This window comes from Hydra vulgaris, chromosome 12 (assembly GCF_038396675.1).
Source record: "Hydra vulgaris chromosome 12, alternate assembly HydraT2T_AEP".
NCBI classification, from domain to species: domain Eukaryota; kingdom Metazoa; phylum Cnidaria; class Hydrozoa; order Anthoathecata; family Hydridae; genus Hydra; species Hydra vulgaris.
Genome location: NC_088931.1, coordinates 21290458 through 21308714, shown reverse-complemented (window position 1 = coordinate 21308714; position 18257 = coordinate 21290458). Strand labels below are relative to the sequence as shown.

Below are 18257 nucleotides of genomic sequence, written 5' to 3'. Positions count from 1 at the left end.
TCATTCAACTAGATTATGAACTATTAAAAACCCTAACTAAAGTAAATTTTAAATATATTAGTTCCTTAATTTTTAACTCTTTTAGAATATTGCTATTAATAGTTCCATAGGCCAAAAAAAAAACATCAACAAAATTTCTGTTGCAAAGCAAACAATTCGTTTGCATTTCTCAGTATTAGAGGTAAAATCCCAAATATTATCCAAAAAAAATGATTCAAAAGTATTTCAACTTAAGTCTCAAAAGAATTTTGTAGAGCTTTTAAATGTATTTATAATCCTTTGAATTATAATTTAAAATTGATTTCCTAATTTTTTTGTCAAGTTTAACTATATTTTCACTAATTAACCAATGTTCCTAGTTCCTAGATAGAGTTCCTAGAAACTTAAAATAAAAAAGTAGTAAAAAAGTAGTTGAGTATAAATTTCTCTGTTGATACAAATAGACTACCTTGTTTATCTTAGTTAAAAATTTAGAAAAAATGGTTTTTCATTTGTTTATAGCTTAAGATTTTTAGTTGATAGAAATTTGCGCAGCTTTAACTTTAAGCAAAGGCTACGAAAATTTGGTGAATACCAAATTGTCATGAAAAAACAAATGAGCCTTCGGTTTCCATAAGTTACGCAAGAATTACGAAAGTTTTGTGAATCTGCACTCAGGTTCCGCTAGAATAATAGCGCCGCTCTCAACTTACTAAAAAAATGGTTTAAAAAATTACCTAAAACTAATTTAAGTGAAAAACTCAAAAGAAAAAAGTGGTCCTAAAGTTCTTTTTTCTCTGAGAAATTTATTCACGAATCAGGTTCACTACAAGTTTATTAACAAAAAATTATTTAACAAAATATTTTAATTGATTAACATTGACTCCTTTAACGTACCAATCTGACCACGCACCACTAAACCATTTGAGCTTAAATGCAGCTATTGTGCTACCCCCAAGAATAATCGAATAGGCGTAAACATCAAGGTTTGCATGCCAACGGCAGGCAAGATTAGGTGCACATGTAACGCTCCATCGCCTCCGTAAACACTTGAAGTTGCAATTAAGAAAGCAACCCAAAACATTCTTCTCAAGCTACTCAGAACATTAAACTATACTAACTTGTCTGAGGGCTTCTTTAAATACTTGATAAAATGAATAATTTATTACGTGTAAGTTAATAAATTACACGTAACATGCAATGTCATGCGTTAAACGTTATGTTTTATACGTTATCTTTTTCTTTTTTTTTTAATTTAATTTTCAAAAACCCGGAGGTCAATCTCTTTTAATAACATCGCAAACATTTTATTGTACAACTACTGCCGAACCATAGTTAATGAGATTAAAAGTCGTTTACAAACGCCTTGAAATCATTAAAGTCAAAAATATTAAACAAATAATTCTAATGAAAAATCAATTTATCAACAAGTACAATTTTTCTTAAGCATGTGTAATTTATATATTTTATATTAGAAACATATCAAGTTCTGGTACCTAATGATTGTATAATTATTCTAATTTCGCTTGTCACAATTATAAATTGTACGGAAGATTACAACCCTCCCCAAGAGCTATTATATTCAATATCAATACTCAATATTTTATACGCCTCATATTTTTAAAAGTTTTGCTTCTAACGCATAAAAATATATTTATTTAAAAATTTAAACACGTAGAGTTAGGCAATCGCTTTAAACGAAAACTTCAAAGTTTTAGTTAGAGTGAATTAAGGAGTAAACTCTTTTAGGAATGCTTCTGTAAACAAATAAATCATACAAAAATTTGCTAGCGTTCCGTATTGAAGGGTGGGACTATCAGACAACTGATGTTGATGTTTTTAAGTAAATTGAATAGCTAGCCTTGATTGACTTTCTAACTAAATACCTAGTACTGTTGGTGTTCATTACTACTTTCCATACTTTTTTGTTAACAGACTTATTTTCAATGAGCGAACTGTTTCCGATGAACAAAACCTTAATCAATTATTTGAAAACTTATCAGCAAGCAAAAACAAGCCGATTTTGCTACTGAGGTTCTGAGATGTGAATCTCATAATTAAAAATTTTTTTTTTTACATATAATGACATTAGCGAATATAATTTGCGTTATATTTAAATAGGTGGTGTTAAAAATAAATAATATTAAATAAACCGCTTATACATCAAAAAATGTAGTAGCCAATCATACAAAATATATAAAAAGAGCCCGTTAACAGTTACACTATATAACATATCTTTTTGTTCTTGGATTTTGAGTGTCCTATTTGAGCTTATTTTTCTTTAAAAAATAACTTAAAAAACATGATAAATAGTATTAGATATTATCACTTTGAAAACATAATAGTTAACTAATTTATAGTTTGTTAACAAACTTAACGAACTATAAAAAATGACGTAACAAATATTTAACAATTTTTTTTTTTAATTTTCAAAACTAAAGAGATTATAACAATTTTGTAAAATTCTCTTAACATTACAAAAGAAAGATAGAGCCCTATTATTCTAAGGTCACGATCAGCTAAAAACCGCCAATGAACTTGCGACCATCAATGAACTTGCTACAACCAATTATATATACTGTATATACCAAATACCCAAACCTCATTTTATGATTTTTGGTACCTATTGACAAAGATATTTGCTCTGAAGAATTATCTGCCGAACTATCATTTGATGAGTTTGAAAAAGCTTTCAAATCCTTAAAAAAAAATAAAGCACCTGGTGCAGATGAAATAAACGGGAATATTGTTATAGATTGCTACGAACAATTAAAAAATGTTCTTTTTAAAATTTTCAGAGCATCAATTCATCAAGGTATTTTTCCTGAACGTTTAAAACTTGCCAGGGTTACCTCTATCCATAAAGAAGGCGACAAATCCAATATCAGTAACTATCGTCCTATCTCTGTTCTTTCTATATTTTCTAAAATTTTAGAAAGAATTTTCTTCAACAGAGTATACAATTATTTTAATTACAACAACATATTTCATGACAACCAGTATGGTTTCAGAAAAGGAAGTTCAGCTGAACATGCCATTATTCAATTTATACATAACATCTGTGAATCTTTTGAAAAATCTCAATATACACTAGGTGTTTTTATTGACCTATCAAAAGCTTTTGATACGGTCGATCACCGAATTTTAATCAAAAAAATTAAACATTATGGTTTAAATAATAAAATTTTAAAATGGTTTAAAAGCTATTTAACAAATCGAAAATAACTTGTGTATAGTCATGATGGTCAGCAAAGTGAACCCCTGAGCATAACCTGTGGTGTTCCACAAGGGTCTATTCTCGGACCACTACTATATTTAATCTATGTAAACGACTTAAACAATGCTTCTAAATTGAAAAGTATAATGTTCGCTGATGATACTAATCTTTTCTTATCCCATACTAATGTTTATGAACTCTTTTCAACTACAAACAAAGAACTCAATCTCATTTCTAATTGGTTCAAAGCTAATAAATTAACTTTAAATATTAACAAAACAAAATGGATTATCTTTCACTCCTGCGCAAAAAAACGTTTTTTACCAAGTAATATGCCTCAAATTTTTATTGATGAAACGATAATAAAAAGAGATACTGTTATAAAATTCTTAGGTGTTTATCTTGATGAGAATATTACTTGGAGAAAAAATATTGATCATATAAGCACAAAAATTTCTAAAAACATTGGCATTTTATACAAAGCCCGAAATTATCTAAACAAAAAAACCTAACCCAACTCTATTATTCATTTATACACAATTATATAAATAATGCAATCATCGCCTGGGGAAGTACGGATAAAAGTAAATTACAACATCTTTATTGCCGTCAGAAACATGCAATCCGCGTAGTTAATTATGCGGATCGCTTTTCACATTCGCGAAAGTACGTTAAGTATTTTATTACTCTCCGTCAACATGTAGATGTAGAACTACAACTAATACAAAACCAATATTTTGTTTTAGGTGTCTTTCGCAGCGTAGAGCATTTTAAATGACTCCACAAGAGGCAACAATCGCAACCAATACTTTCTTCTTCGTCTATCAATATGTTCCTACAAATTGAACAAATCCATTTTTGCTTTTTTTTGCTAATAGTTGCACATTTGATAAATTTCAAATGTGCAACTATTCTGATTTTTTGACGTCTGACGAACAAATTAGTTTCCCCCCACTCAATACTAATTCAACAGCTGGATCCTGTACCATGCGGCTTAAAATAAAACCGTCTTTTTCTTAAGGCGAAAGTTTAATATATGGTATTAGTTTCTTTTTTTTAGGAACACCAATTACTGTTGTACCAGCCCCTTTTGGCCGGCCTTTGGTTTTCATTTTTGGCAGCATTATTACTTTTTTGACATCTAACTTTGCAGGATTTTGAAGACTATTCTTTTCAGAAAAGAGAGAGATAGTGTCAATAGAATCAATGTGTTTCTTTGAACTGACAAGGTTTGATTTGATTTTGTTAATATCTGCATGATGCAGTGACATAACAATCAACTTCCATTAAGTCAACGTTATCTACTCCTATAAAATTATCATTTGCCGTCAACAGCGTCACCTCTTCTCCCTTTTGCCATTGTTTTAAAATAACCTCTAGTTGTTCTTGCCTTTTTTTTAAAGTTACCATACCGCTCTCGCTCCCAACAGAAACTAATAGCTGACAAGTTTTCAATGAATTTCGAAACAAATTTACTCTTGTGCCTGTGTTAAAGCTTTGACCGGTTTTACATCAACTTCCGAAACAATTTTAACACTTGAAGTTTTATTTAAATAGTTTCTTGCTCCAAGAGATTGATTATAGTATTCCTTAGGCCATCTTTTAATTACTAAATTTAAATCAAACATAGGTAACATCAAAAATTTGCGCAGTTGATATATATGGTAACATGGTAATCCCATTTTAGACATGAATCTGCAATTGCAAAACTCTTTTGACACAATCAAAAACTTAGAAGATTTAATGTTATATTTTCCAGTATCGTCACTTTTTTCAAAATTGAAAGATGAATTATTTTTTATTTTTTCAAATTGGGAAATAACGGAATGACAAGCATAAGGTTTTAAATGTTCCCTGTATAAGATCATATCAGGATGACTTGGTATTGTTATATCATGTCTTGTCAAAGACATAAGGTGATGATGATTCCTGTCATTTCTGATTGCGCCAAGAAATACAAAAAATTCTATAAAAAGTTGCATCATACTCGTATGCTTTGTACAAACAGAATTTATTGAATATCGACTCTAAACGATTGTTAGTAGTTTCACCAAGATTTAAATATCGATCTTAATAAACTGTCACCCATTGGTGTTTGATAGGATCCCAATTTTTCATAAAATATTCTGACACTGCAATTAGATTTACGTCTAATAGAATTTGTTATTCCGCTCGTAAACAAGATTTGATTTGGCATATGCAATTTTTTGAATTATTTCCAGGCATCGATTTCTATCGACCGAAGTGACACCCATTTTCTCGCAAGTGATTTCTCTTCGAAAGGAGCGTAAACTGTAACAAAAAAAATAAAAACATAAATATGAAGCAGAATATTTGCAGGAAAAAACTTAAATATGAAAATATTCTCTATATGCTGTTTGCTATTATGGTGATAAGTTATTTATATATATATAAGCTCAATATCAGAGCTCATCAGCATGCCTAGAGTGTTATGGATATTGCAAATGTTTAAAAGAACACCCGGACATAGACAGTACAATGACTTACAAATTAGCTTCATTTAAAAAATAACTAACATTAAAAAAAAAGGGCCATCCATGAAATATGTACGCAGTAAAACCACAAATATAGGACCCCCTCCCCTTGTATGCACCTGAATGCTTTTAACGACACCCCTCTCGTTTGCGTACATACAAATTATTTATTACAAAATCAAGACTCCCTTCCCGCCTTCAACAACTTTCGAAACATTAACAACAACAACAAAAACTTTTTCTCTATTAATTATTTATAAAGAAGTATAAAAAATATAATAACTCAGATAAGTCAGAAAAAAACATACTATAGATTGTTTACACATGTAAATTTCAATGTTTATAAGAAAAAAATCAAGTTTAGGAGAGACAGAGAAAGAGAGATTTTCAAACCGTGTATCTACTCGCTGTCTTTGACATCTCCTCCCCCTTGTACACATTTTTGGGTAAACCCCTCCTCTATACCTACGTACGTACTTTATGGATGGCCCCTATGATGTAACGTGCCACTGATTAAAAATAAATAGATAAAATAAACATTTTATTTACAGAAACAAAACTTACCCAAAACAATTATCCAAAAATGGCCTAAAAAAATAATAAAAGTCTTACCAATGATACAAACAAATTAATAACACAGCTTCAGGAAAGGCTGAAGCAAAAGCTTCTCTCTTTGTAAAGTCCGATATTACTACACGTGTATCTTTCCAATAGTCGTTGTGCTTTTTAAAAATTTGCACCACTTCTGTAACAATTAGTTTTGTTTCCTCGGCTAGTATGAATAAAGCTACAATCTCACTTTGGCCATCTCCATTTATTACAATCATTAAATAGGCATGCGTAACTCCAATAGCTGGTACGTAGCATCGATAAAAAGTCTCTGGATATCTTTCATACATCTTCTGCATTTGCGAGTCCTGGAAAAAAATCCCCTTAAAATTTTTGTCAGAATCTATAAGAATTTCAACCACAGATCCTTTTTGTTGTTTAAGAAACTCTGCAATGTCATATACTTCGTTCTTAGAAAATGACATTTTAGAATATTGGCGTAGCTTAGCAATATCTTTTAATATGCATTTTTTGCCAGAAGATACCTGAATTTTTTGCTGTAGAAGTTTGCTGTTTGCTTTCAACTGAATTGCCTCTTTAACATTTTGCATCATATCTCGAGATAGGGTTCTTTGTTTTGGAAAGTGTTCGTACAGTTCCTGAGAAATCAGATGATTGTGTTCTTCTTGTACACGCACCACTTGTAGATGCTGATTATCGACTGAAAGTTCTAGCACAATTTCAAACGGACAACCACAACGGAAAGATTTTGTTTTTCTTTTTCTTGTTATTTCTGGCTTACTCGGCTTTCCACTAAACTTGCAAACAAACTGTAGAGCTTGGTAGTGCAATGCCATATTAGCTAAAGCAATTCGTTTAGGAATTCTTTTTTTGGCAGCTTCTAGAGATCTTTATTTTTCACAAGTTGACAGTGTTTTTTCGACAGTGTTTTTTAAATAGTTTTAAAAGCCACTACCAATACAATACTTTTAAACTTTTGTCCCACACTCCAAATAACCTCATCCTAAATTTTAAGAAAATATATTTTAGAAAACGTTAAAACGCTCCACCTTTTTTTGTTTGTTGGTATTTTACATCCATGTTTCCACACCTGTGTGGTTTGGATGGTTCTCCATAATGACATATAAATGCCATTATGAAAGAGTTGAAGCAATTTTTTACAACCGCATGCTCTTCCTGACGTTAACATGAAGCAGGTTGAACTAGATTACATGTTACCAGTAGCAGGATATCCTGACCTGACGGAATATTTAAAGAAACCAAAATACTTAAGCAAATAAATTAAATAATCAATTTTTCAATCCATTAAAAGTATTTTTAAAAACATCAAAATATAAATAAAATATATTTCCAATTACTTTACTATCGCATTTATAATTGATGACAACTGGCTCATTTTCACCATCTGTTATCTGAATAAGAAAGTAATTTTTATAAGCTTCTAATGAAGTTAATATATCTCAAAACATTTTTTAAAAAGTAAATTAATAATTTATATAACCTGCTAAGTAAAGCATACCTTGCTATTGTCGCATTTATAATTGACGACTATTGGCTCATTTTCATCATCTTTTATCTGAATAAGGAAGTAATTGTTATGTCTCTAATGTAGTTATGAGGCTTATAACTTCTTACATTTTGGGGTAAAATTTGATTTTCTTATGTTTTGGGGTAAAATTTAAACTGAATTGATTTAAATAATGAACAATGATTAAATAAGATACTAATATACCTACAAAATTTAAGAACAATATTACTAAAAAATATATCAACAAAATTTACTTTAAGTATTCCAATACTTGATTCGTCAATTTTATTTTTAATAAACCACATGATCAACAACCATCTTGCATAATCAGCATAATGTTGTAACTTGCTTAGCCAAGCTAATTTTGGAATTCTAATTTTTTTAAATAAACTGCATTGTATTGAAGTGTTTGTAAACAGTATTGCTGAGATAATTGCAGCTACTCCACATATATCAAAATTCTCTCCTTGAAATGGAAAAAACTTAATGCTGTTGTTATTGCAACTTTTGGTATTGCTATGGTAATGTCCACATAAAGGAACAATAGGCAGATGGAGCTCAACATTGTAAACAGCTCTAATGGTTACAAGTAATCTTTCAATCAAGTTGCACATATTCACTGGAAACTTTTTTTGTTTTGTGATAAATAATATCAAGCAACTCCAGTGATTTCCAAAATTACTTCCATGTGCTGCATATGTGTTTCCATTTATGTTTTTCCCTACATTCACAATAAAACAAATAACAGTTATATTGGTGCCACCTTTTAACTAGTTGTTCAATACTCATTCCTTGCTGTTCTATCAATCTTTGTAAAGACAAAACCATACTTTCTAATCTTAAATCATTGATATAGTTTGCAAACTGTTCAATAAGCCCTATATTTAACCACTTTCCTTTGATTAGCAATGCCAGGTCTGAAGTGAGAAGTTGATGATTATTGAGAGATGGTATGCATGTTCCATCAGCATGATTTAATAAAAGCTCCTTGAAGCTCTTCAAATTGATCAAGTCTAGAGGCAAACAATGCAGTGGAATATCTACAGAATCCAAGCTATCGATCCAATTACTCTCTTACAAGACGTTAGTTTGAAGTGATTTTAGTGCATGCATCTTGATTAGACAATTTAAGTCAACTTGAAAAAGAATTCTACCATTGATTCTAACTGCACCATACTTGCCATTTTTATTAAGTTTATCAAAAGCAACTTTGCAATCTGTTAAAGGTATCAAAAACGGTTTTGCTCTAAGATCTGAGCTGCATTGGTCATAAGATGAAGTAATCTTTATAAATTCAATTCTGTTAGCAACTGTAATATTTGGAATTTTTAAGGTCAAGCACTGTGATCGTGATAAATTGTAGTATCATTTATATCGTAGACAATATCCTAAATTGTAAATTAAAAATAATAATGATGCTGTGAATTTAAATTATGTAAGTATGTGCACATCTATCGATGTACAGCACTGATTTTGTAAACAAAATACTTAACCATTTTATCATAGTATGCTTGGCCTTAATTCTGTAATGATATATTTTGTCATGTTATTTTTAGAAATTCATACCAAAATAGATATTCAAAAAAAGCAAAATAGTTAGGTTTTATTGTGTTGCTATTTTTTAAATTTAATGGATATAAATAAAATTCTTATCAAAGAAATATTGGAGCTTTTTTAACTTTAATGGGCTTGGTTTATATATTTTCTACATGTATGACAATTCGCATTAAAAAATATTATGTAGCAGATAACATATTTTTTTAGTTTTTATTTTATATACCTAATTTATGTACAATAAATTATACACACACAGATATATATATATATATATATATATATATATATATATATATATATATATATATATATATATACATATATATATATATATATATATATATATATATATATATATATATATATATATATATATATTTAAACATCTTCGCTTCTAACAAGGCTGCAAGCAACCACTAATTAAAGTTGGAAGTTACTGGAAGAGAAAAGATGACGATTGTAGAGCAAGATAACGATTGACAGACGACTTGAGGATTGCAAATTATATGAATCAGGAAAGCAAGATAAAAGAAGCAAATTCCAAAGAAATGATGTTTGAGGAAAAAAATTAGACGAATAAGAGTTTTTGGAGCACTTAATAACAGTCACAGAAAATAGATGAGACTTAATTGAATGACAAGTAACACAAAAATGAACTTTTGTAGATAGCACAACAGACGCTAGCTCTTTAGAGCAGTGCCCATTATAGTATTTGTAGAAAAGAGAAAGAGAAGCAACATTACAACGATGTGATACTGCCTCAGAAGCATAAAACTGAGTTTTAGAGCTGTACTCTCATTAGAAGATAATAGAATGAGTTGCCTAGTCATAAAAACAGAGACACAAGCAAAACCCATGCATTGAGTGAAGAAGATCCAGCATTCAACATCCTAAACTGGAAACAATGTATTAAAAATACATCTGCGCCAGCCTAATAGATGAAAAAAAAAATATATATATCATTTATATATATATATATATATATATATATATATATATATATATATATATATATATATATATATATATATTATATATATATATAATATATATATATATATATCATATATATATACATAATATATATATATATACATAATATATATATATATATATATATACATAATATATATATATATAACATATATAAATATATAACATATATATATATAACATATATATATATATATGTTATATATATATATATATATATATATATATATATATATATATATATATATATATATATATATATATATATATATATATATATATATATATATATATATATATATATATATATATAACACATACCTTACTTAAATATTTAACAAAAATAAACAAGCTCCCTGTTTTTTGGTGCTAATTAAGCTAAAAAAAAATCTTACTGTTTGTTAGTAAACAAACATTGAGTTTACATCATTCAGCTTGTGAGATTAAAAAATCTTAATAGGCTATTCACATTTTTAATAACGCAAGCCTAATCAGATAAAATGAGCTTTAGTCAATAGCAACGATTACTGTTTACAATAGTATTAAATAGCTTTCTTTTTTGTAAACACACAGATAAAACAGTAATTCATGTTACTAGTCAAAATGTAGCTAATTGGTATAGTTGTATTGTAAACAGTTATTGTCATTATTTAAGCAGAAATGTCATATTTAATATAAATTTTATTTATAAAATAAAAGCATGATTACATTGAAAAAATTCCTCCTTAAGTTTGCTCGTTTAAGGACCTCTAAAACCCCTACTAGTGTTTTAGAACTGCTAGAGCTAAATAGACTATATAGCTATATAGAACTAGTTCTATAGTTCTATAGAAATACTTCTATATAGAAATACTAGCAGTATATAGACTATACTAGCAATATATAGACAATAATAGCAATATGTAGCTAGTATATACTATACTAGAAATAACTAGTAGCAATATAAAGCTAGTAGCAATATATTGTTAGTAGCAATATATACCTAGCAGTATATAGCTAGTATATATAGCAATATATAGCAATATATAGCAATATATACTATATATTGTATATACTAGCTATATATTGCTATTATTGTCTATATATTGCTAGTATAGTCTATATATTGCTACAGCTATATATTGCTACTAGCTTATATTGCTTTATATTGCTATATCATATAGCAATATATAGCAATATAAGCTAGTAGCAATATATAGCTGTAGCAATATATAGACTATACTAGCAATATATAGACAATAATAGCAATATATAGCTAGTATATACTATACTAGCAATATATATAGCAATATATACTATAATAACAATATATATCGATATATACTAGCAATATATTGACAATAATAGCAATAATAGCAATATATAGACTAAACTAGCAATATATAGACAATAAACATATAAGAGTTTATTTATTTTATTGATTATATATTATAGACTATATATAAACGTACTGACTGATATTGTATTATCGTCAATAAAAAATATATAAAACAAAATATTCTTCTTAGGTGTCATTCATAAATGATGTTAGTAAATATAGGGGGGAAGGGAGTGCTGGAAAGTTTGACACTAATTGACAATGGGGAGGGGGGTGTTGAGGCCAAAATGATGTCAATTTAAATTATTTTTTTAGTTTTAATGATCAGATTTTAACGGTATTTACATCTACAAAATGGTATAGAAATGATGTTTTGTTTGTGCGGAAATTAATATTAAATGCGGGGAATTTGATATTATATTTTATTAAATTAATTATAATATAATATTATAAATTAATATAATAAGTTTCCCAGAGACATTAAATAAATAACAACTACTAACGTAAAATAAAAATTACTATCGTTTTATTAATATATTACCATTTAACTGCGAATCAAATTATGTTAGAAATATTAACTCTTTGTATATAAAATTCACAATCGTTATTCGCTCCCTGGCGGATTATAAAATGTGGTTCAAAGTAAACTCATAAATTTGTCATTTTTTGAAATTTAATTGTCGTCATTTCAAATACGAAACTATAATTACTCTCTAGTTGATTGTAAAACGTGATGCAATGCACACTCGTGAAGTCTATTTAAAATTCGAAACGCTAATTTCTCCCTAGCGGGTTGAAGAAACTCTTTTAAAAAGCTTGCGCTAACGATGAGCAAAATCATTATTCTGATTGTGATGTAAACAATACTAATAAATCAATATTAAAATATGGATAAAACCGCATTACTTAACTTATTGATGGTCTCATATGGAAATGCTCATCCCGATAAAAAAAAAGGCTAATATCCAGAAAGAAGTCCATATGGAATTCATTAAAAGAAGAGAAACTGGTGCATAAGGATCTTGAATCAAGAGTAATGTATTTAACAATTTATTTAATGAAAAGGCAATGAAGTTCAAGAGCAAGAAATTATCATTTTGGGCCAATACTCCAAAACAGTCTGCCCCCACGTATACTCCACTTGAATTTGACAAGAATTCCTCACAGTTAGTTGAGCCCACCAATGAGCGATCTGCTATTGATGATCAACAAAGTGCATTAACTTTGAGTTTGTTGACCACAAAAAACCAAAAAAATGCAAGAACAGTGGCTCAAGATCGACTCAATTCTGAGATTGCAGCTTTAAATTGTGAAGTTGCTGGGCTGAAGACTAGAAAGAGAAGTGGATTCATTTCTGAAGCTGAGGAGGATGATTTGAAAAAGAAAAAGAAGAAACTAGCTCATCTATGTAAAAAACTAGCCAAAAAAAAGTATGATTAAGCTCAACAGAAGAAAAAGTCAAAGAAAAATTAAAAATCAGAAAGAAACCTGGTCGACCGTCATTAGAAGTAGATCAACCTCTTCTTTTGAAGGCGATTATGGATATTGCTCTCCATGGTTCGTCCGCTGATGAAGACGTCGGTCAGAGGTTCTTCGGGTAATGATACCTAAGCTATGTTTTTTAATATTGTATTTGTTAGAATTTTACTCTTAATTAGTACTTGCACTATTGTAAATATCCTTGAAATGTTAATAATTTCAAGATTTGATTTGAATATAATTTACGAAATAAATCCCATTTTCTGTAAAAAAGTTAATTATATCCAAATATATTTCTTCATTATTTAGAGCATTAAAACTCTCGACGAATTGACATCCGAGATAAACAAAATTGGATTTGCAATCAGCAAGAGCGCCCTCTATACTCGTCTACTTCCGAGAAGTTACGGAACATTAGAAGGCAAAAGGCACGTCAAAACAGTCCCTGTTAGATTGATCAGTCCTCAGAATGAATCTCATTTAAAACATGTTGACGGATTCTTTTGCAGTTCAACTATAAAATATGAGGAAGAAGTTTGTTCTATTTTAGGGCCAGATGAAGTGTGTTTCATTAGTCAAGACAACAAGGTCAATAGTCAAGACAACATTGCAGAGTATATTGATCCAGACAAATCAGAGCTAGAGTCAAGGAGCCTTTTATTACATGATCAACGTTGGATTGCCGATCATCTTCGAACAAGCCAATATTTTACTCAAATTGTGAAATGTGAAAATCGTTCTTGTTGTCGGACTATTAAAAGCTCTTACTTTACTCTAATTAGAGCAAGATTTCTTCCACCACCTGTCCCTGTCAACCAAACGAGAGACGGGCTCAAACCAGTTGTTTCATCAAATGATTCACCAATTTCCAAAATTGCTGGTTGGCCAAAAATTGACAAAGGGGGGAGTTTGACAAAGGGGGGAGGGTGAGTCAAAAAATTGTGGAAAAAAATAGCATCATTTATGACCCCTTACCAATAGTTCTTTGTAAATTTCCATGACAAATTTATAAATACAAGTTATATATTATATATATTACTATATATATCTATATATCTATATATATATTTATATCTATATATATATATATAGTTATTATATATTATTTATATTATTATTTATTTTATCAATAAATGTAAAATCAAATGAAACCACGAGGGAAAAAATCAAAAAATGAGAATCTAGCAACGATACGCGCATGCGTAGTTGAACTGCCGGGCATATAGGCTGTACGTTTTTACTACCCGGCTGCTGGGCATGCAGACACTATGATATTATGATATTATGTAATATATTGTCATAAGTAAATGTTTTTTGAGGATCTCCAATCATTAAAACTATATATTATAAAGCATATTTGGGATCCTTAAAAAGCATTTACTTAATTTTAAAATAAAATCAAATATTATGATATTATGTAATATATTGTCATAAGTTACACTATATTATAAAAATTGTACCTTATATACTATTTAATAATGAATATTGTCAAGTTATAACATTCAGAAAATGTTATATTTCAACAATGTATAACCTATCAAACCTATCCAAAAATGGTCCCAACCTCAATTTTGAGGACCAAAAAAACGACCTATAGGACATTAATCTGCAAGGTCTCTTGTATCACCAGATGTAAAAATTAAAATCTAATCTCTATAGCCTAAGGAGAAAAACACATTTAAAGTTTTATAGCTCTTTGCGCTACTGATTGCACTTGGAGCTCCGTTGTAAATCTATTTTGTTTTTTTTTCACTTTTGGGTTATGGAGTTTTAAATATCAAAAACTCTTTACATATATGTGTTGGCTATAACCTGACAAAAAACCAGCTCTTCAACACTTGTGGTTTGTGTACAGGGACCTAAAGTATAGAGTATAGCACTAAAACCTCTTCAAAAAGAGACAACGGATGCTTAACATTTTTATTATAACCTTATTATTGACTATGGAAGTTTCAAAATTTAATAGAATGAAGCCTTGGCATGTATCTTTTAGGCAAAAAAAATAGGAGCAAGATATCTTTTATCTGTGAAAAGATATTGCTCTTAAAGTAGAAACCTCGCCTTTGAAAAAGCGGCCAAAATGTAGCAGTTTTTTGTGGTTTTTATGTCTTTTAAAGATTCAAAGTTACATTAAATAACTAATCTAGTAACAATATGAGGTGACTAGTGGATATGGGATTCTATGGTTGTTAGACATCACATCTGTGTGTAATTTGTTTGCAAAAAGAGTGTTTTTTTTGACCTTGTTTGTACAGAAGTAGGAGCAAAAAACACATAGAGAAATTTTTTTCTAGTTGTTCTGAATTTAAAACGCATAAAAACCTCTTTTTTTTTTAGTAGTTAAACCCACAGGTTTGCTTTGTTGTTTTTTCTAAACATTATTGACCAAATATTGGAAATACACACAATAATAACATCTTCTTTTATTTAAATAGAAAATATATCTTTACTGAATTGGGCTTTAATAAGATATCAAACAGAAGAAAATCCCATATAACCTTAATCTCCCATTGAAAAAACACATACACACAGACATGAAATAATTTCCTTTAAATAAAATTACTTTATGGTGTTGTTGTGATATATGTTACTTTTTCTTCAAATTGCTGTTGATATTTTTTTATTTAGTACTTGCAAAATAAGCTATATACTTCTGAAAAATTTTTTATAAACTTAATAAATATAGTTTTTAATATAAACAAAAATTTCAGACAAGAATATTTATTATTAACAAATTTTGTCTCAAGTATTTCTAGAATGAAATTCTAGAAATCACTGTTTAACTGTTAAAAAAAAAAGAATTATTTAAATAATCCAATTCAAAGATGCTCGCTGTTATAGTCAATAACACAATTCAGTAACTGGCTTCCATAACTAGGGTGATCAGGGTTTCTTTTGTACCTTGCCCATTGAGCACTGAAGATTGAATGCAAGGTTTCTGTTGATTGCTCACTAAAAATGCCCAATGCCGAACCCTTTAGAGCAATAAATTCAGGGATATGGTAGAACACTGCATGGGCTTTTGGAGTGACTGAAACTGAGAGTTAAAGATATGAGTTCTTAAAGTCTTTGATATGTTGAACATATGCAGTATTTAATGTCCTTCCAAAACAGGAGCTAAAAACATTCTTAAAATGTTGGAATGTTTTTACCAAACCAAGTATGTGTTCTGCTTTTTCGCTTTCAACAATTCTTTGCAAAACATCTATGTTCTTCAAAAGCTTATGACAATCATTTCCAACAAACTCTCCACCATGATAAGGTTGCAATTTCAATTTGAGAAGTAATGGCCAATCTTTGCCTTTAGGCCATATCTTTAGCATTGATTTGTAAAGATGATTTACAATTCCAATGAGAAGATGAAGTTCCATTGGGGGAATAAACTCAATAACTTGTTTGATATCTTCTTGGTCAAACAATGGATTATGAACAACATTATGAAAATCTTTTGCGCACATTTTTCCATTCCCTTTCTCAATGAATGCTTTGTATTGCATCTTAATGGATCTGAAGTTTCTTGGAGTTCCTTGTTTTTTGAGGTCATCAGATTTAACATCACACCAACAGCAAGGGTGTTTGCTTGAGTGAGACTGAATGCCACAAATGATATTGGCTAACTTCATGTCACATGCAATAATGAAAGGCACATCAATTTTCCCAATTAAACTTAAATTTTTTTTGACATTTTCATAAGTTTCTGAAACATTTTCAGCAACAGCAACAAATAGCTGACGCTTGGCACTTGTTTCTTTCCCATGTTTTACAGTCAATAAGCTTTTGTCATTTGAGGCTGAAGTTTTTGTGACATTTCGACATCCAACATTGGAGATAACACTCAAGCTAAACTTTAGAAAAGATCCTCCGCCACCAATACCTAGTTTGATGAGAGGCGATGAAGTGATTGCTCTAACACTGAGAATCGAGTTATAAAAATCTCCTAAACTCTTGCAATGAACAACATCCAACAAATCTTCAGTTTTTGTTGATGGCTTTGTAAGTGAGATTTTAGAAACTTTGAATAAACCTTCAACTTTTCGACCAGCCATTGTAAAATTTTCCCTAAATTTTGTTTCAACAATTTTTGAATTTGTAGTCTTGTTTAATGTTACAGCCAGTTCTTGCATCTTTTTATTTGAAAGACCAGTATTGATTTGAACTTGAACCATGTCCAAAGTAGTTAGAGAAGTTCTTGATATGCACTGAGCTCTGGAGGTACCTGGAGTAATAGTTAATGCTTTACCTCTTTCTCTGCTCAACCTAATTGTGCCCTGTGGAGAGGATACCTTTTGAGTTATTACAGAGGACGCAAATTTTTCAGCAGTTCTTGAATCAGTTGCTATCATTTTCTTTAAGTTTTCATACTTGGTAGTTTGTGAACAAACATGTGTTGTTCCTCTTTTGACTACACTGAGACAGTTTGAGCATAGTTTATCAAAGCTACTTAATGTTTCTTTCAAATCTTGATTGGTTAAAAAAGTGAGCTTTGTAGAATGTCCTTTTAGTTTGCCAACTTGGCAAATTAAACAATTACAAGAATCCAATCTTCTGGTCTTTGGTCTAATAATCACTTTGTTATAGTCATGAGGCTTGGAAAGAGGCAAGTTTCTATCACTCTTGCCATGCTTTTGTACCATCGCTCTGCAGGAATTGCATATGCCCAATGGAACTCTATCATCCTTAAAGTCAATAGAATTTCCAGAAAAAATATCTAGAATCATTTCCTTGATGAAATCAGTAATATCTCTGTCACATTTTGAAAAACAAAAAAAACATACAGATTGCCGACAATCATGATGAGTTTTTCTTTTATATGGCATTTCAATGGTTAAAAAACTGATCTTTGAAAAATAATTTCAGTACAAGCTTGTGTTGATAAAAAATCATTTTAGTTGTTTAGGTTTTAATTACTTTGAAGTTGCGGCTTTTGTAATTACTTAAAAGTAATTACTTTGAAGTTGTGGCTTTTGATTTTTAAATAGTAGAAACAAACTTGGTCAGAGCAATAAAAGATATAATAAAATTCGAAGCATTATATCACTTAAATATCAAAAAATTGATTTTTTCGTAAAAAAAAATATTTTTTTTGTGGTTATCCACCTTAATGAAATATATATGGAATAT

The 18257-nt window shown here is 29.4% G+C and overlaps 1 protein-coding gene across 1 annotated transcript; it reads right to left on the bottom strand.

Annotated features, from left to right (window-relative positions):
- Positions 1-3637: 3637 nt before the first annotated feature.
- Positions 3638-12443, bottom strand: LOC136088574 (uncharacterized). Its single transcript, XM_065812535.1, has 6 exons — positions 12199-12443; positions 8044-9177; positions 7781-7837; positions 7620-7673; positions 6304-7264; positions 3638-5488 (listed from the first exon to the last, which is right to left on the bottom strand). Exons 2-5 carry the CDS (start codon positions 8401-8403, stop codon positions 7193-7195), a joined length of 543 nt encoding a protein of 180 aa, XP_065668607.1. The 5' UTR covers positions 8404-9177; positions 12199-12443; the 3' UTR covers positions 3638-5488; positions 6304-7192.
- Positions 12444-18257: the final 5814 nt, after the last annotated feature.